Here is a 21,065-nt window from a genome sequence, read left to right on the forward strand (position 1 = left end):
TCACCACTTTTTCTTCCATTCTTCTTCTTCACATTCACCCCCCACTTTAATTACAATCATCATTACCCATGTAATTTTGTTATACTCACTACCACAACATTGTTATCCCTTTTTCGTAGAATGGCACTGTATAATCCAACCCTTTAAGTCTGTATGTACAATAATAATTATGTTTTTCCGTTGAGCGTTTCTAATTGTGCAAAAAGTAATTTAAATCATTAGAAAGGAAAAAATGAAATGTTTAAGCGAAAGGATATTAGACTTGAAGAAAACGTTTTCCAAAAGAAAAGTAAATAGAACTCAAAGTCAACATCTTACTTTGCAATTTGAAAGCACAATGTAAAAGGGAAACTGCTTCCTTGTGAAAACTGAAAATGTTAAAACTTTTATTATGAAAAATAATATGCCTGTGCAAGGTTATAAGGAAGATATTGACATTGGCTTTATATTCAAAATAATGAAGTTTTAGAATTTTTAGTATCAGTAGGAAATAGTAAGGGGGAAGGCAAATTCTTCACTGAAAGAAAAAGCTTCATAATATAAACGAAATCTTACGTTGCATCAATGATTTGTCATTGATTTTGAACCAACGTAGAGCTTCTTTGAATAAACGAAAAAAGTTTCATTGAGTTTCATTGAAGTAAAATTAACGAAATTGGTCATTAATGTAATGAAACTTCTTCATTGATGCAATGAAACCTCTTCATTAATACAATGAAACCTCTTCATTAATACAATGAAACTTCTTCATTAATGCAATGAAATACTTTCATAAATATAATGAAATACTTTCATTAATGCAATGTAATATTTTCATTAGTGTAATGAAATACTTTTACGTTGGTTCAAAATCAATGATACATTACATTGATGTAACGTAAGATTTCATTTATGTTATGAAGTCATTTCATACTCACGTAATGCATAAAAATTAAGTAAACGCTAAATATGTTTATGTCATTTTATTGGAGTTAGTTTTGACCATGGATACAATACGTCATTTTTAATTCCTTAGGTATTAACTAAATACATCTGTAAGTAAAATTGATGGGATCTTTTTGGAAACAATAATATATTATGAAATAATTACGAGAATTATTATTTTCATTATTAGTTTCATATTTTTCTTAATATTTTCCTTGTAAAAAATCCTCAAAATTACTATAATACATAAAGTAAAATAAAAATGACAACACCACAAAAATCTCTTTCAATTTCAGTGCAAAAATGTACCAAAAGAAATTTTTCTAAACTGCCTTTTAAAGGCGAAGATGAAAAAAGAAAATTATCCAAAATTCCATTTAAGTTTATGGTTAACATTCCACACACAAAAAAGAGACATTCCTTATTGTATCTGTGTATGTGTGTCTAACAAAGTGTAGCCGATTCCCCATGTTTTTGGCATAACAACTAATAATCTAACAAACCAAACAAAGCAAATAAATTGTATTGCCATCAGTCACCAACAGAAGAACACAACAGCGACCCATATTCCATGGATATTATTTTGATTTTACTTCCTTCTTGCTGTTGACTTTTTGTTTGTTGTTGTTGTTCAGTCCCAAAGCGGCAAACAGCAGATCATAGCCATATCTCTACAATGATGTATGGTCTATATTTTTGATAGTCGATTTTAGTTCCATTTTGTCTGACTGTTTTGCCTGTATGTCGGTTGGCAAAAAGTTAGTCATAAAGCAATCGAAAAGAAATAAAAACAAACACAATAGAAAAACTAATCGAAAACTCTTCCAAATATTGTATTGTATGGAATCTGTTTTAGTGTGGTAGATGGGTACATTGGGGTGAAATGAAAGATTTATTTCATAAAAAAAAAAAAAACAAATAACATAAACCAATAAAAACCAAAAAAAAAAATAAGCGTTTATATTTAATATAATTCTTGGTAGCTGAATGAGTTTACCCACTGTCCTTGGGAATGTGATCACGACACTATTTCCCAAGATATAGGTCTTTGAAGTTCAGAAAATGCATTTGTTTATATAACCGGATTTAATAAACCCACTGGGTTTCAAATGTCAATTCCATCGGGTATTCGTCAAAATAAATCCTCAAAATAAGGTTATTACGTCAAAGGTATTACTACAAATGATTCTCAGCACTCCTTTATGGCATTGAATGTTTTTCTCTGTTACTCAAATCACCTATAATTATGCAAAACACCTTTTAGTTTACACTCGTATTTAAATCGCCTAAATGTAGGCACAAAAGCACTAACTTAAAATCGTACTTCCAATAAAGATCATCTTTATGTATTCTTTGGAATGCTGCGATATCATTGTTATTGTAATTAAATATAATAAAATGATTATATAGCACAATGTAAATACTCACATTGCATAGGGAAATTTAGAATCACCTAAAAGTATGCACCACCTACATGCGAGATAGCTATATCGCGGGAAAATCTAAAGCTTAACTTCTTTAATTCTAATTTTGTTCTCCATTAAATTTCTCTAACATCTGCCAAAAAGAGCTTTTAACAGAAGCCACAATTCATTCATTTGTATTTGAATCTCCTAAAAGTATGTACCACATAACATCGTTACATATATCTTCCTATATATAACTCAGTCTGCTCTTATTTACGTTTTAATTAAATTTCCGATTTAGATTTCAAATTTCACCTTTGAATTTCATTTGCTAGTTGATGCAGTATAACAACTGTTTTTATACAATGAACGTCTTTACCTCTTCACTCAAATATCAATCTATGCCACTTCCAAACTTCTGTTTATGACATAGCTCCGATTACTCGCTTGAATTCCACTCGGGGCAACTTGCCCTCTCCCCACCACCAAGTAAAAACGTATAACACCGCCCCCAAATAAACTTGACCACCCCCACCTCCCCCAAATTTTCACTCGTGAGAATAATAAGTTTTGATTTCTAGATCCGAGCCGCCTAAAAGTGTACAACACAAAACAATTTCAATTGCACAGACCACAGAACAGAACAATTTTAATTGCCTAAAAGTATGCACCACATAATTCAGTCTTTCAATCGTATTTATATATTATTTAAGTTTATTTCACATATGCAATAGAAACGCCATTGAAAATTAGTATGCAAATTTCAAATTTGGATTTGTCTGTCTTAATTTCTCTTCAAAATAATAAACACGAACACTCAGATTTCAATTTTAAATGTGAATCGCCTAAAAGTATACACCACACATCAACTTCAACTCTTTTTTCGTTTTCTGTCACATTTGCAAATTACTTACCTATTATTTATATCTATTTATTAATTTATTTATTTATAAAATAAATATTTTTTATTTATTTTATTTTATTTATTTACTTCTTTATTATGTGGCTCAACACGAACACTCAGATTTCAATTTTAGATGTGAATCGCCTAAAAGTATACACCACACATCAATTTCAACACTTTTTTTCGTTTTCTGTCACATTTGCAAATTACTTCCCTATTATTTATTTATATATATTTATTAATTTATTTATTTATAAAATAAATATTTTTTATTTTATTTATTTATTTATTTATTTATTTATTTATTTATTTATTTATTTATTTATTTAATTAATTTATTTATTTTACTTATTTATTTATTTATCTATCTATCTATTTTTTATTTATTTATTTATTTATTTATTTTTTTATATATGTATTTATTTTTTTATTTATTTATTTATTTTATTTACATTTTTATTTGAAACACCCTAATATTTTAGAATTTACTTTCGCAAAATTCACTGTGTTACTGATTGCATGTTATCTTGTTTACCGAATTATCTATCTGCTGCATGGCCATGACTACATCAACTAACTGTGTGAAGGCATTCAATAACCAAATAAGTTGAGTGCATCAAACCTCCAAAGAAATAACCAAATATTTGCTGCCATTTTATTTAGGCAAATCCATCCATAAAATCCTCCAGACAATTGGAAACGACCAACCAAACAACCAACTAACCAAGTGCCATGGAAAGCCAAAATATTTTCCAGCATTCATGCAGTCAGTAAGTCAAACAAAAAATGATGATGATGATGATGATGGCAATGGTTAGCCCGACACAGTATACCAAAAGAATTGCAAACGAATAAAAAACCTACACTATCTATTTTGTTTCTTTTGGGTAGCTGTTATACAGTAGTGACAAGTTGCACATCCTATAAATTTTTTTTGAATATACTGCCACCTTTGCAGCTTCCTTACATTTCACCAGCATTAACTTGCTAGTCATCGTTATCATTGTAATTCGAACACGTTTTACGCACATTTTTTCGAAGAAGGCAGAATTTCAGTTTTCTGTTGTTGTTGGCCGAAAGTGTGGACATCATTTGTCACATTTTGTGCGTAGAGTAAAATAAACGAAATGTAGTAGCCATGAATGGCGCTTTTCTCGTCCAACACAAACACACACGGACGTTCGTTTATATTCGATTTACAAATAAAAATTTAACAAATTTGATGAAAAAATTACGTTCACCACTACTCAATATGGCTTTAAGAATCAAAAGTAAGCATCCCATGCTATACGGTATGTGTGTACATTTAGTGACATTTTGGACAACAGACACATACATAACAAGATGTCATCGACATATTTGGGACAATGGTGTAAGTTTCATGAATGAATGCAGGAAAAAAGCGTATGCCACACGTCCTTGAAGAGATGTTGTATTCTATAGATTTTATATTGGCTAAAAGATGTATTTGTAGTTTTTGTATGTATCAGTTATGCTTTCTATAACAAGTTTGAACAAATTTGTTTCTATTTCTAGAGCAAGTGGGATTTTTTGAAATATTTGTTTTGGAATGAAATTGTTGACGTTTTTATTATTATGAACATTGCGGTATTCTAAAGAAAGTAATATTGCATGGAGTGGAAGATGGGTATTCAAGTGAATGTGAAATTGCAAGTTCTTTTTAGGAGCTATAACATTACACTATATGGTATGAAACTAGGATGGGTGTTAAAAACTTCCTCTTGAGATTTGATAACCATTTAAGAAGCAGCGTAATTTTTTCGACATTACCTTTGTATTTCTCGACATTTCTCAATCATGGGAAAAATGTTCGTCTTTAGAGTCACCCCACGCCCGTACCTTCCAATATTTTGACCTAATTTTTTGGTTTCCTTAGTTTCAATATGTTTACTATCGAATCCCATATAGAAATTAAATATCTGTGACAAAACAGAATTTCGATTTTTGGCCAGGAAAATCGTTTCTTGAACCATTGTGCGCCGTGTTTTTTAACTTCTGAACCAAACTAAGCAACTGGTTCGCTAGGAAACTTTCTTCTACACGTCCATATTATCCTAAAACATCCCAGAAGGGAAAAGATTCAATTCTTAGTTTTTAATATAGAACCACCCCCATAAAAAGAGATTTTCAATCCAATCCGAATGAAGACTTTAAGTCCAATTTTCTGCCAATAAAAAACAATAGAAAATGTCCGAATAACTGAACTGCTGTAACTTATTGTGTACAATTAAGAAAAAGCATAGAGCAACAAATGCGGAATTTTTAGTAACAAAAGACGAAATAATGGATGATATGATATGATAGGACCAGCCTATAAATCCTAATTTAAAGGGCCGTGAGGTGTTAATCCACCGCTGAAAAACTTCAAATATTCTGTTTGTATCAGGGTGGTATGAGCTCCCTTCTACAGAGGACAGATCTTCGAAATAAGGGTCACCTTTAAGTAAACCAAAAATAACGCCTCGAGGAGCTGAGTCGATCTGACCTTGTGATTTTTAAAATTTATTCAAGTTGTGACACCAAGAGAGGAAGGAGTAGGGGTCGAAATGGGAAAGAAGCTACTGTGGGGATATTGTCAACATTTTATTTTTATGCGAATGCCTCTTCGCTTCTTTTAGAGGATTTTTGTAATAAAGAGTATCCCAGCTTTCCTTAGAGGCATTTCAGCAAAATCGACCAATATTAACCCACACAAAGCCACTGGATGTTTAAACGCCTTAAAAAAAGTGGTTAAAAAATTACGTAAAACTCGGATATTGTCGCATATTTTTGTGGATTTTTTTTTTTTGCTTTTTCTTATAGTATTGTCTGTTATCTGTCGTTCGACGCTTTTAAAGTTTCATTTGGCCTATGTTTTTCCGAGCATTTGGACTAGAACGCAAAGAATTCCAAAAAAAATTTATTATACCCTCAGCATTTATGCTAACGAGGGTATATACACTTTCATACGGGCAAAATGTTCCTCATCGAAATAATGGTTTTAGAGCCCAATTATGTTTGGACGAAATGTGTTTCAGACAATTTGGAGTCGACTGAGCAATGTCCGTCCGTCTGGCTGGCTGGAGCGCACGATAACTCTCGAACGGATGAACCGATTCGGTTCAAATTTTGGCTTTAGTAATATTTTGGCCAAACTTAGTTTAAGTTCGAAGATGGGATATATCGGTCCACTCCTTCCGGTACCTCCCCACAAAACTTCGAAAATGTTCGGAAAAATTGTGTGCACGATAACTCTTGAAGGGAGTAACCGATTTGGTCCATACTTTACCCATCGTGAAGTGTGTACCAGACTTAGATAAGGTTTCAATATGGACTCAATCAGTCCACCCCTTCGGGTACCTCCCACACAAAATTGCGAAAAAGTTCAGTTTAGGGCCATCTCTCTAATCGCTTTGATTTTTGCTTTAGCAACTTGCTTTCACCCCATACGACGGTATAAGTTTCATCATCAGTCCATACTTCCTGAGAAAATAGCCTGAAAGTTGCAAAAAACCCCTATGACACCGTGTGAGGTGGCTCGAACGAATCTGCCGATTCGATCCAAAATTTGACCTTCATAATATTTTGTTCAAACTTAGTTTAAGTTTGAAGATAAGCCATTTCGGTTCACTATTTCAGGTACCTCCACCACAAAAGTTCAAAAATGTTCGGAAAAATTGTGCGTACGATAACTCTTGAAGGGAGGGACCGATTTGGTCCATATTTTACGCATCCTAATATATCTACCTATCAGGTTTGAATATGGACTATATTTGTCCACCCCGTCGGGTACCTCCCACACACATTTTTGGATAAATTCACTTTAAGACCTGCTCTTGACTAACTTTGATTTCTGTTGAAGCAACTTGCAATCACTGTCTCAATTACAACGGTAAAAGTTTTTTCAGTGGCAAGTCCATACTTCTTGGGAAAACAGCCCGAAAGTTGTAAAAAATCCCTATGGCACCATATGTAGTAGTTGGAGAGCACAATAACTCTCGAACTGATAGACCGATTTGGTCCAAAATTTAGCCTTCGTCATATTTTGTCCAAACTTAGTTTAACTTCTAAAATGGTCCATATTGGTCCTCTTCTTAGAATACCTCCCCCACAAAAGTTCAACATTTGTGCCCAAGTGCAGTTTAGGGTCTGTTCGGAGATCCTTTGGAAATTTATACCGATGATGTACAGTCACAGGGACGTACGCAGGGGGGGGGCACTGGGGGCCCGTGCCCCCCCCGAAATGGTTTGGTCGGCTACAATTTTTTGAGCTACTTTAACAAATTAATACGTTTTTTCTCTAAATAATAAAAATAATAAAAAATATTTTTGGAATTTTGAAAAGAAACTTAGATTGTTTTGAAGGTTATGAACTAAAAATTTACTTTATGAACAAGTTGTCTAAGAAATATTTAAATTTTTTTTGTTTGAATACTATTTTTGAAAAAACTTCCAGTAAAATCTGAATTACTTTCATATCTCATGTTATTTTATAATCAAAAATAATAAAGGCTCGATTAAATCTATAATAAATATAAAGGTCTTGAGGCTTTAAACTCTTTCTGTATTCAAAAAATGACGAGTTTAGTATTGTGCGGATTGGAAGTGCATGAAATGACTATTTACTGGACAAAATGTAAGATATATCAAGTGTTTTCCGTGGAGTATATCTCTAAAACCAATTAGAAAATTGTTCACTATCTTAATTTTTTATTATTTATTTAATGGAGAAAAATTTATTATTGTGCTTTATAAAGTTCTAATATCTGCTATAAGTAGCATACCCACCAGAATTTTTTTTCTATCATTAACAAAGTTGTAGTTGAAACGAAATTAATGCTCAAACATTAGTTAAATTGTATTAAAATCTGCTGTAATTTCGGCCTTTAGGCTAATGATAAAAATGTACCTCATCAAATAATTGGCGTCGATTTAGCCCAGGCCGTCTGTCTGGCTCGAGCGCATAACAACTCTCAAACGGATCAACCGAACTTTAAGACATATCGGTCCACTCCTTTTTTCCCACAAGACTACAAAATGTTTCGCTAAAATGGTGCGCACAATCACTCTCAAAGGTCCAAATCGATTTCTTCGAGACATAGATTAGGTACGGATATGGATTATATCGTTCACTTCTTCAGGTACCCACTCAAAATGTCAATATCCGATTTCACCGAAACTTAGAACATCCTAAAATTACTTCCATACGTACATATGTATATCAAGTACCAAGAAGGTCTATATGCGACAACATCTTCGGATACCTCCCAAAAAAAATTTCAACATAAGTACAATATAAGGGCTGTTTGAGAATCCATTGGACATTTTGACCTACGCTACTGCTTGCGGTCTTTTTTACAGCGATATTCTATTTTTCGTGGGTAAGTCCATGCTACCTGACATAACGGTTCAAAAGCTCTAAATTTTAGCATGACCAACTAAAATGACGGCTTGACACCATAATTATCAAAAGGAATTATGTACTTCCAAAATTAGGTCCACTTCCAAAATGGGACATTATATCAGGTATCTTCTCCACAAAAGTGCAAAACTTTTGCGCTCTTATTGAAGTCAATTTTATGAGTTCAACATAAGCATTTATTCGCAACGCCCACAATCGTGAAGTTTTATACCCAAATGTTTCAATATTTTTGTCGGAAAGTCCAAAAAAGGCCATGAAATTCTGAAACTTCCTGACTACACAATTTTTAGGACAAAGATTTTGGTTATGAAGCCCGTATTCGATCTGGCTATAGATTAAAGTCTCAACTCACACATGCTGAGGGTATACCTACGTCGGCAAACCCGACTGATACTTTTTTAACTCGTTTTCGAGAAAACAAAAGATATGAATGTTCATATGTTTGCCTCCGCTGTTCCGACAGAATTCCTAGTCCTTGGAAAGTTTTAAATGTCATCGAGTTCATAAACATCTAATCGTACAATTAAGATTGAAAAAAGGCGGAACAACAACCATTGGAATATCAGTTGATGCAGTTTTTCGGCTTAGCCCATTTTGTCAGGACTTAGCTAAAATTTTGCCGAGACTTAATGTGGATTTCGTAGTCTCAAACAGTGCTTCGAGTAGAATTCGGAGTCTATGAGTCGTAGTTGGTACCGCCCGACTCCTGTTTTTTTCTAAATGGCTGTTCCAGAACCTGCAAGAATCTACACATTTTTACTACAGTACTGAAAGAGTACTGGAACAGACCATAAATGTAATTTTCTGAATTTTTTAGTTGTCTTGCATGGACTCTATCACTTCTAGTAAAATAGTAAAGTTTTGTGTTTTTATGTCAAAAAAGAATATTATTTTTTTACAATAGTTCGGTACAAGTCCAATCTGCACTCGCGGATTCGAGTTATTCTTTTTGTGGAGTTATTTATGTCAATTAGTTATTGGTATACAAATAACATTAATATGGTTTTTAGATAGATCTTCTTATCAGAATCAGTCCTCGCGTTAAATATGTGTTCAATTTATAACTAAATAAAGCAAAAATAAGACAAAACTTATTTAATGGAACTGAAGTTAATGTGTGATATATGGATATGTACTTTAAAGAAGAAGATATACTGAAAATCTTTGAAATAGAATCGAAAATGCCAAATAAGAGCTACTGTGGTTAAAAATTCTGGGATACATTAAAACTTAAACCTACATGGGTAATATTCATTTGAAAGATTTTTTAGTTACTGCGTCAATTCTGTTGGAGAATTCGGTTAAAAACTTGAGAATACCAGGCGGAATTTTTGTATGGGGACTATACTGAACGTGTTCTGAAATGGTTCATTTCAATTCTAAACATCCAAAGACTAATTTATTATAATCTGTTCCAAATTTCAAAGTTATATCTAAAATATTCTAAACTCTCTCTATTGAAATTATATACTTTTTGTCAATATTTCATATAAAATCAACAAAAAACCCTTTAAAATAGCTTTATGTAACGCTACACAACATTTTTTAATTTCATAATTTTTGGTCAAGGTGTGCCCCCCCCCGAAATAAAATCCTGCGTACGTCCCTGTACAGTCATATTATGTTTTCCGTGGACAAGTCCATGCTTCATGGCATACTGGTCCAACAGGTGTACGATAACCCACTGAAATGACTAGTGGACGCGATATCTATCGAAAAGATATGAATCTGAAAATAAGATCCACTTCCGTAATGCACTATGTCAGTCCATTTCCTCCTCCCCAAAACTTTTGAACTTTTTGAACTGAATACATTCCATCTGTCCGTAGATGAAAGTTCCAATTCACATAGGCTGAGGGTATATCTCTGTCGCAAAGCCGACTGATACTTTTTAACTTGTTTTTATACCCTCCACCATAGGACGGGGGTATATTAAGTTTGTCACTACGTTTGTAACTACTCGAAACAATCATTGTAGACCCCACAAACTATATATATTCTTGATCAGCGTGCAATTCTACATCGATATAGTCATGTCCGTCCGTCTATGGAAATCACTCTAGCGCCCGAACGGTTTGACGTAGGTGGATGAAAAATCTATTATATGTTCGTAGGACTTTTGGTATTGAAAGCGGGCTATGTAGGTCCACGCTTTCGTGTAGCCCCTATACAAAATAACGCGTGACGCGTCGTAGTTTTAAGGAATTTTTAAGATATTGTCCCATTTTACCACCGAATTGGTTGTAAATTGGTATTTTGTGTCTCCAGAGGCCAAAAAACATTCCTACCAAAGTTGGTTTATATAGGTCCACGTTTTGGTATAGCCCCTATATAACGCCCCATATAAAGTACGCGTTATTTTATTATATTTTGAATGTATTAGTCCCATTTAACAACAGAATTGGTTGTAACTTTGTATTTTGTGTTTCCAGAGGCTAAGAAACATTTCCACTGTAAAGTGTTTATATAGCCCCCATAGGACGATATCTCCCGATTTTTGGTATTTTGAAGGTTTTGGCCTCATTATCACACCGAGATGGCTGAAGTGTGGTATTTAGTCTTCGTTGGGGGTATACAAATTTCCCCCAGACATTTTTAGGTATAGGTCCACGCCATCATATAGCCCCCATAGAACGTTACCTTCCGATTTTCGGTATTTTTTGTGGCCACATTAATCCACCGAAATGCCTGAAATTTGTGGTGGAGGGTATAAAAAGTTCGGCCCGACCGAACTTAATGCTTTTCCTATTTGTTTTTCTGTTTTAATTTTTTCGGCAAAAAAAATCCTGGCGCTGAATGGGTTAAAGAAGACGATCTTTATTTACATAGTAATTTATATTTAGTTATATTTTATTTTTGCTTATACAATAACCTACCCTATAGGCCATGATTACTACTCTCAAAATAATTCGTATGGGGTCAAAGGTAAATTATCACGAAATAACACTTACTGTCCAATTAACAGTGTAAATTTATAGTTTTTGAAGGACTAAATCCTTAAAGTCTTTACATTAAGATGAAATATTTTAAAATAACGGAAATATAAATTGTTTTTATTTAGTGTCATAATTTTTGTAACGCATACGTCATATGGGTCGCTATTATTATTAGTCATACGACACAATGGCATCTCATATAGTATTTGCTTAAAGTGGCAAAAAATCCAATAAAATTCCTAAATGTTTAAAATACCACAACACGAAAAATCTGCCATAGCATATAATTGAAAACATGTGTTGATAGTTCTGTGTTGGCTCTGCATGATATCCTCTATACGTTATTAGCAGCAGGATATGACTTTGTCGCATAAATATATTATAAATAAACAACACTCCATACATACGTATAACACAGTATGCTGCAATAACATTTCCTCCCCACCACATGTTTTTTTCTGTTTATTTCTTTATAAAGATTTGAGTTTGTATTTCTTCTATCTGTAATCTCACATGACTGACTGACTATCCGTCTGCTACTTGCCTTGTGCCTTGCTTTAAATGTAGGCGTCATGGGTTTCTATCTTTTCACTTTAGTCTTCTTTTTTTTCTGAATTTCCTTTTTGCTTGCAGTTTTGTGTTCTTAGATTGAAGATAAACTAAAAAAAAGGGAACCTAGTTCTTCTTTTTATTTTTTTTTTTTCATTTTTGCTGGATATCTCTTTGGTTTGTTTTTGCTCTGGTTTTTTTATCTAGCAGTTTGGCTTTGTGTGAGCCCTTTTTTATGTTCCGACCAAACAATCAATTGAAACCATGCCACCACATTGCATGTACTATGTTCTTTCTAATTTATGGATTTGTAGCCTTTGTGTGCGCGCGTTTTTTTTTTTTCTATCTCTCCATCAATTCTTGGAAGAAATTAGATCACTATGTCTGTATGCTAGTTATATGTGAATTTTCGGTTAGACGCCACAATAACAAGCGACTATGGCGTAAATTTATTTGTTGGTTTTTTTATGTTTTGGAGTTGGCGTTGATGTGACTGGCTGGTCTTAGTGACATAGAAATGATGTTGTGGCTCCAAAATGTCTTTAGCATCTTGATTTATGAATGGTTATAGATTTTGTTTTCGTTATTTGAACACAGATCGGATGTGTGATATGGGGAACAAACTATTTAACTATTAACAAAAGGACGATGAAACCTTTTACGCATGTAGATAGGTCCTAAAACATTACATATTGCACTATTTTTAACAAATTCAACCATCTTTTACCATGCAAAATATGCCACCGCATACCCCCCTGCTTATATACATATGTATGTATATGTGTGTGTCCATACATTGGGATGTGGGCATGCAACTTTTCCTCAAAACTGTTGAAATGATTAATCGATTTGTTCCTGTGTGTACTGTATTCACAATTTTCAGTTGATATCATCCATCTATTTTACTAACGATTGATGATGTTGTTACTGTTGTTTTCATTTCATACGCCCATGCCAACCGCTTGCTCTGCTCTTGACTGTTAACTTGACTATTAACGATGACACATAAAAGTGTTATAATGTCAATATAAATAAAAAATATGGTTTGTCTTGGATAGCCAAAACAAAAATAGATTGCCGATTGAGATTTGCATAGATTTGGTAATAGGAAGGAGGGGGTTTTTATTTGTTTGATTTATTTTTCTGTTGGCATGTTGCTTGGGTTATCGATTTCCATCGATTTTCATTAGGTTATTGTGTTATTTATTTACTTTTTTCCAAGTGATTGTGATAATGACCATGTTGATTGGGGTCGTATGTTTTGGGCATATGTGTGTGTGTAAACATGACAGTTGTAAATGATTTTTTAATTTTTATTGATGCTGCTGCCTATTTAAAAGTAAAATTGATGAGCTTCGTTTAGATAAACGATAACGAAGATAATTTAGATTTTCAATTGGATAATAGGATAAATTGCAATAATAAATGTCACACACAATTCAAGTGTACGAATGTCAATTGAAGGCAATCAGAAGGCATTTTGAAAATCTGTTCTCCATGGAAGATGTTTTTTATGTCCTTTGTATGAATAATAAAGGTCTCGTTACAAAAGAGGCTGGGTTTTTTTTGCTTAAGATATTTGTGTTAAAAGTGTAAAAGGCAAAAGGCAATCTAGTCCGAATTTGTCTCGGCCGTTTTGCTTGCATACCAAGGCCTTTAGACTTATAGAAGGTACAAAAGTCGTATAAAATAATCTTCTTATGTCTTATGAAGAGTCTTTATCTTACGCAAGATTTATGATGAGATAACAAACCTCTCTATAGTCTCTTAAAAAAATTACCGATAATCTCTCAACTAAATTTTAAAATTTCGCTCTATAAATATTCCACACATATCTTTGATGGACTCTCAATACTCAGTAAAGTCAACAACAACGGAATGCGGAATGGTCCATAGTCCATTATTACAAATTTTGAATAGTCTTTTAAAAATCCCAAGATTGAGCCTCTCAAAAAAACTTGTTTTGAAATCCACTAACATCTTTCAAAATCTGCAAAAGATCCGCATCAAATAGTCCTTAAAAATTCCTAGATAGCCTCTATGCAATGTTGTTTAACTATCCACCAAAATTCATATACAAATGTTGCTAAACAAAATTCATAATAGCTCTTCAGCAAATACAGCTTCAACATCGGCGATAGTCTCTCAAAAATTCTGAACTACTATTGTATAATCATGCAAGATAATTACCCAAAAAACTTCTCAACCAAAATTGTTTAAATGCTCCAATAGTCCATCCCTAATTAAAGTTTCTAAAGATCCACAATACCCTCAGCAAATATTTCAAGATAGTCTTTTGAAAAAATATTCCTGAACACCTACGATAGCTGCTTAAATATCCACGGTAGTCCCACAAAAAATAGCCCTTAAAAATCCACGATAGTCCCTCAACAAATGTTGCTAAAAATATTCTCAAATAGTCGTTAGAAGTCCACGGCAATCCCTTAAATAAAAGTTCACAATAATCTTCACTACATGTTGCCAACATATCGACAATAGTCTCTCAACAAATGTTGCTAAAAATCTACGATAGCCCCTTTAGGAAATGTATCTTTAATGTCCACGATAGTATTACGAAAAAAGGTACCAAAGTGCTTCTATCATAATATTCGGCAAATATTACATAATTATCCACGGCAATCCCTCAAATAAAAACCCACTATAATCTACTAAACATGTTGACAAAATAACCACGACAGTCCCTCAACAAATGTTGCTAACAATCCATGTTGTCAAAATATCGAAGATAGTTTCTCAAAAATTTTTCCCAAGAATCCATTATAGTCCCCTAAGGAAATGTTTAAACATGATTGTCGTTAGAAAAAGTCCTTAATCAATCAGCAAATATTCTTTGAAATCCACTGTTAAGTCCTCGATTAACCCATTTATCCACAAATATTTCTTACAACTTTACTGGGTCCAAATGTGCCTCCACAAATATTCCATAAAATTTCGCGATAATCCCGTAATAAATATTTCCTTGATCATTGAGAAAAATCAATCAACATAAGTTTATCTAAATATTCACGATAGTCCTTCAACAAATGTTGCTTAAATATTCAACATAATCCTGTCTTTCTTAAAATTATTCACGATAATATCTCAACAAGGATTATATATCAAATTCCCTTTCCATAAGGTACAAATATAAATTCAACATTTGTCAATATTGAATCAATCCGAACATTTCGCAAAGTCGAATCAAGATTTCTCAACTTTGAATGAATATTTTTTATGTTAAATTAACATTTATCAATGTTGAATTAACATTTGTCGATGTAGAATCAAGATTTGTTAGTGTTGAATCAACATTTGGTAATGCTGAATGAAATTTTGACCCAACACTTGTCAATGTTGATTCAACATTTGTCAATGTTGTTCCAACATTTGTCAATGTTGCTTCAACATTTGTCAATGTTGTTCCAACATTTCTCAATGTTGATTCAACATTTATCAATGTTGATTCAACATTTGTCAATGTTGATTCAACATTTGTCAATGTTGTTCCTACATTTCTCAATGTTGATTCAACATTTGGCAAAAATATTACCTATTTACTTCTTTCTCTCCCCCTCTCGTCATTCCAGCTGAAATCTCATTAATTTTTATTTTTCTGTATCTTTTGATTAAAAAATATTCATACAACATGAACAATGTTGATTCAACAGTGGTTAAATGAGATTCAACATTAAAATGTTTATTCAACACTGAAAATGTTGGTGCAACCTTTTGGATACGCTTGTAGCTTTCATTGATGTTTTTAAAATGTTAACTGTTAATTTCTTTCTCTCCCCCTTTCCCCCTTTCCCCCTCTCTCATTTCTCTTATTATAAACTTCCATTAATTTTTCCCTTTCTTCTCTTTTTCCTTTGCAGATGAATCGAAATTAAATTCTGGCTCATGGGAGGATCCGCTTCCCACGACAGCGATTACATCGACAATCCACAATAACGCCAATCCAACAACAACAACCACAGCACAACTGCACAATATCACAAATACACCAAGACGTCCTGATACGTTGGCAACAGGACGTAACGCAATACAACCATTGCTAATACAGCCTCCACTGGCAGCAGGAAAAAATCAGCATCATCCCCAACAGCCAACCACAACAAACAGTCAACATTCACAACAACAACAAACAACAAGTGCCATAAGCCGCTGTCCAGAAGCGGCTCTAGAACAACATCAATCACAACAACAACAACAATTACAACAAAATCAGCAGCTCACTTTACAGGGAGCTGCTGTAACCGGCAACACAATAGCTGGCGGTAGTTTTAACGCCAACGGCGGATCAACTGCCGTTGGTTGTGGCGTCGGCGGCGGTGTTACAACATCGCCCAACAATACCACAGATCACCATCACCTGGGTGGTGTTGATTCCGTTACAAACGAATTTCAAACTATCTCACCCATACCGCCACCACTTAACAGCTCTTCGGAAGACGAAGAGTTGAATCACGAGGAAGAAATAAACATCAGCGTGACGTCATCATTAAGTGCCACAAATCAACGCAATTCACAATTGCGTTCAACATTTAATCGGGCCAAACAGCATCTGTCCTTTGACAAATGGCGCTCAACGGCGGCGAATTCACAAAATTCACCGGCTGATACGAACAGCAACAGTAGCAATTCAACGACAAGTAGTAACGGCAGTAGTGGTGGAACTTTAACACGACGTGCCAGTACAACTTGTGCCACAATGCCTACCGCCCACCAGCCACCCAGAGAAGATATTACCACGCCCGGTGAATCACCGGGTGGTAGACTATCGCGTTGGTTTTCAATACGTCGTGGTTCTTCGCATCAATACGATGTGGGTGGTCGTGATGGTCGCCATTCGAATTCCTCAAGTATTGATATACCCGATTCAACATGTGATTCAAGTTTGGGATCACCACAGAAAATCAACTCAAATTCAGCGAATACATCAAAATCTGCGTGTAAAATGCCTGGTGTACCAGAGGTAAGAAGAACATACGATGTTGTAAAAGTTACTTTTGATTGGAATATGTTGACTCAACTATATAATTGAACTTTTACGAATGTTGATTCAACATTGACAAAATTTTGAGTTAACATTCACAAATGTTGATTCAACATTGACAAAATTTGATTGAACATTAACAAGTTTGGATTCAACATTAAAAAATGATGATTTAACATGGACAAATGTTTATTCAATATTGAAAATATTTATTCAATATTGAACATGTTTATTCAATATGTACAAATGTTTATAAAATATTGAAAAATAGAATAAAAATGAATAAGAAATCTTGATCAAAAATGTTAATATATCATTAATTAATGTCAGGGATGATTTTATATTGACAGATATTAAATTAATATTTTTACTTAAAACTGTTGATTCAAAAAACAACAAGGAGAATGAAACCCGCGCGGCAATTTTCTAATTATGGTCCTTTGCAGCAGTCAGATTTGATTCAACATTGAAAATGTTGATTCAACATTGAGAAATGTTGATTCAACATTGAGAAATGTTGACTCAATATTGAAAAATGTTGATTCAATATTGAAAAATGTTGATTCGATATTGAAAAATGTTGATTCAACATTGAGAAATGTTGATTCTACATTGGCAATTGATGATTCGACATTGAAAAATGTTGATTACGTTGAGTTGGCCCTTCTTCGCATCAGTACGATTGATTCAGCATTGAGACTTTCATATAACATTCAGAAATTTTGTTTCAAGATCGAAAAATGATTGAAAAATTGATTCACAAATGTCAAATGTTGAGTCGACCTTAACAAATATTAATTCAACATTAGCTGTGTCTTTTTACGTGATAATTAGTAATAATTATTACTTATGTTGCAGATTTTGACAGTTGTATAAAGGAAAAGTTGCTGAAAAAATGTTTCAGCAACATTTAGTATGTTAAAAGACACACCAATTAATAAATGTTGATTCAACATCGATAAATGTTGATTCAACATTGATAAAAGTTAATTTAATATTTGAATATGAATGCATTCAAGGTTAACAAAACTTGATTCAACGTTGCGAAATCTTGTTTCAACATTGAAGTCAACTTTTAGGCGAGTTAGATTTTTAATTCTCTTCCTTTGCAGCAGTCCGAGTTGACTCAAAATTAAAAATGTTATTTAACATTAAAAATGTTGTTTCAACATTGAAAAATGATGATTCAACATTGAAACATGTTGATTCAACATTGAGAAATGTTGATTCAACATTGAGAAATGTTGATTCAACATTGAGAAATGTTGATTCAACATTGAGAAATGTTGATTCTACATTGCCAACTGATGATTCAACATTAAAAAATGTTGATTCCGCTGACTAGGCCCTTCTTCGCATCAGTACGATTGATTCAGCATTGAGATTTTCATATAACATTCAGAAATTTTGTTTCAAGATCGAAAAATGCCAAATGTTGCGTCAACCTTGACAAATATTAATTCAACATTAGCTCTGTCTCTTTACGTGACAATTAGTAATAATAATTGCAAATGTTGCAGATTTTGACAGTTGTATAAAGGAAAAGTTGCTGAAAAAATGTTTCAGCAATATTTAGTAAGTAAAAAGACTCACCAATTAACAAATGTTGATTCAACATCAATAAATGTTGATTCAACATCGATAAAAATTAATTTAATATTTGAATGTGTTCATTCAATGTTAAGAAAAATTGATTCAACGTTGCGAAATGTTGTTTCAACATTGAAGTCAACTTTTAGGCGAGTTAGATTTTTAGTTCTCTTCCTTTGCAACAGTCCAAGTTGATTCAACATAGGCAAATGTTGACTCAGCATGAAAAATGTTATTCAAAATTGTCGATTCAACATTGAAAAATGTTGCTTCAACATTAAAAATGTTGATTTAACATTGAAAAATGTTGATTTAACATTGAAAAGTGTTGATTCAACATTGAAAAATGTTGATTCAACGTTGACAGATAATATGCCTGTCCGTGTTAATGATTCTACATGAAATCTGGAAGATATTATTAAAATGTTGATTCAAAATTCTAGAACTTTTTAAGATATGAAAATATTGAGACCTCTTCTACAAAAGAAAAGTTTTCAACAAAGCTGCTGCTACAGTCATAGTTGATACAACCTTACGAAAAGTGGATTCAAAATTGAAACATGTCAATTGATTCATGGAAAATGACGATTCAACATAAATATGTAGAGATTTGTTAAAAATGTAGCAAGAATATTTTCTCGAACAAAAGTCGAAGGATAAGGATATAAATTGTCAGGATATGAACCTTCATTGTCCTTCAAAGTTTCCCTCAATTTTAAAAGAAAGTCCAATAGCAGGAAATCTATACGTCTTACAAAATAAATTCTGTAGAAAATGCCTCAAACTAATTTTTATAAAAAAAAAACTTAAAATTATTTCGAGAAAAAACATCCGTTAATATATTAATGACATGCGTTTATCAAGATTTAATATTACAAAATATTTACAAAAAATCCTTTCAAATCTATAATTTAAAATAAATTGTTTCTCCTTCTTACAGAACGATGATGACGAACTGGCCTCATTAACCGCATCGACTTCAAGATTCGATTTGGATTTTATGATACCACCGGGTAGTCGTGCCAATGGCACTGCCCGTACCGCTCACAATCGTTTGGTACAGCCCATGTTACCACCAGCACCACCCGGCCTCTCTCAACAACAGCTAAAACGTCGTCACATAGTATCGGCCATTGTGCACAGCGAAAATTCATATGTGGCCACACTGCAACGTCTAGTCAATGTAAGTTGTCTGACAAATGTCTAATTTCTACTGTATATCGTTTTTGTAAATGAGTTCTGAGTTATTGTAGATAATTTCATAACTAATATGATTCATTTCAAATCGTTCATTATTTATTTTTAACTAATTTTCTCAAAAGTTAAGGATTATTTGCACTTATTCTTCTTTCATTAACTTAGTTTTTTTAGCCGATTTTCTGCATGATATTCATCCCCAATGCTACTAATATTCTGGCATATATTCTTCTCAAGTTTAATCTTGAAATTTCACAGCGTTAAAAAAATTCATTCAAAAATTCTAGAATTGTTATGAAGAACTATCAGCTTAAAACGAGGAATTTCCATGAATAGGTTTTGTAGAACTATTAGATACTCAAAATTGTTTTCCTAAAGCAAATCTTCATATTGTGCTCTAGTGGTCCTTTACAACCTTTTCATTGAAATTCATAATTAAAAAATAAAATATTCCTAGAGAACATTTATTTTAGTCATATCCCCTAAAAGTGTGCTACCCAAATTTCCTACATCAGATAAGACACTTTGACAATTTGAAATATAGATTGCGATGTAATATTTTTTCAATATGTAGGAATTTGTTCTATTTCATTTTTCCCAAAGATAATTTTTTCAGACAAACTCTCAGGAACCTATATTTATCTTAGAATTTAGTATCGGACCGTACTAAACAATAACTTTATTCAATACAAAATTGTCTTTAAAATCCGAGATTGTTTCACTATGTCGAAACAAAATTATTGCGAACGAAAAACACCTAAACATTGGTTTTCGTGGCAATATTGACTTTGTGTTTGCTTTAAAACAACTACAAAATTTAAAAATTATACACGCGTTTAGCTTTTTTACTTTCGTTTTCATTTTCGTTCGACATAGTGAAACATGCCCTTATTTTTTTATGGTCTTACCAAAAAAAACCAACATAAATTAATGTGACACGTGTATTATCATGTCAATTCCCAGTAAGGATTATATTCAACATAATCATGTGTGTAAACATTCAACATCATTCGTTCAACTTCCTTTATTGTTATGTTTTCAATAAAAATTTTCAATGTAAACCGCAAAATTAAATAAAAATTCCCAGAACATAATAGCAACATCGTGTTAACTTTGTTAACGGCAAATGCCACTGAGATAG

The 21,065-nt window shown here is 32.9% G+C and overlaps 1 protein-coding gene across 6 annotated transcripts in view; it reads left to right on the forward strand.

Moving 5' to 3' along the window:
• The window catches only part of LOC141397780 (rho guanine nucleotide exchange factor 10-like protein), a 316,226-nt gene that overhangs the window by 270,506 nt on the left and 24,655 nt on the right, over positions 1-21,065 (forward strand). For all 6 annotated transcript variants that reach the window (XM_073974502.1, XM_073974503.1, XM_073974500.1 and 3 more), the window contains 2 exons: positions 16,017-17,116; positions 19,668-19,910. In XM_073974502.1, the coding sequence (XP_073830603.1) occupies positions 16,853-17,116; positions 19,668-19,910 (507 nt within the window). In that variant the 5' untranslated portion in view covers positions 16,017-16,852. The remainder of the gene's footprint in view (positions 1-16,016; positions 17,117-19,667; positions 19,911-21,065) is intronic.

Source organism: Musca autumnalis, unplaced genomic scaffold, assembly GCF_047663935.1.
Source record: "Musca autumnalis isolate F117 unplaced genomic scaffold, ASM4766393v1 scaffold_3, whole genome shotgun sequence".
Classification (NCBI taxonomy): Eukaryota; Metazoa; Arthropoda; class Insecta; order Diptera; family Muscidae; genus Musca; species Musca autumnalis.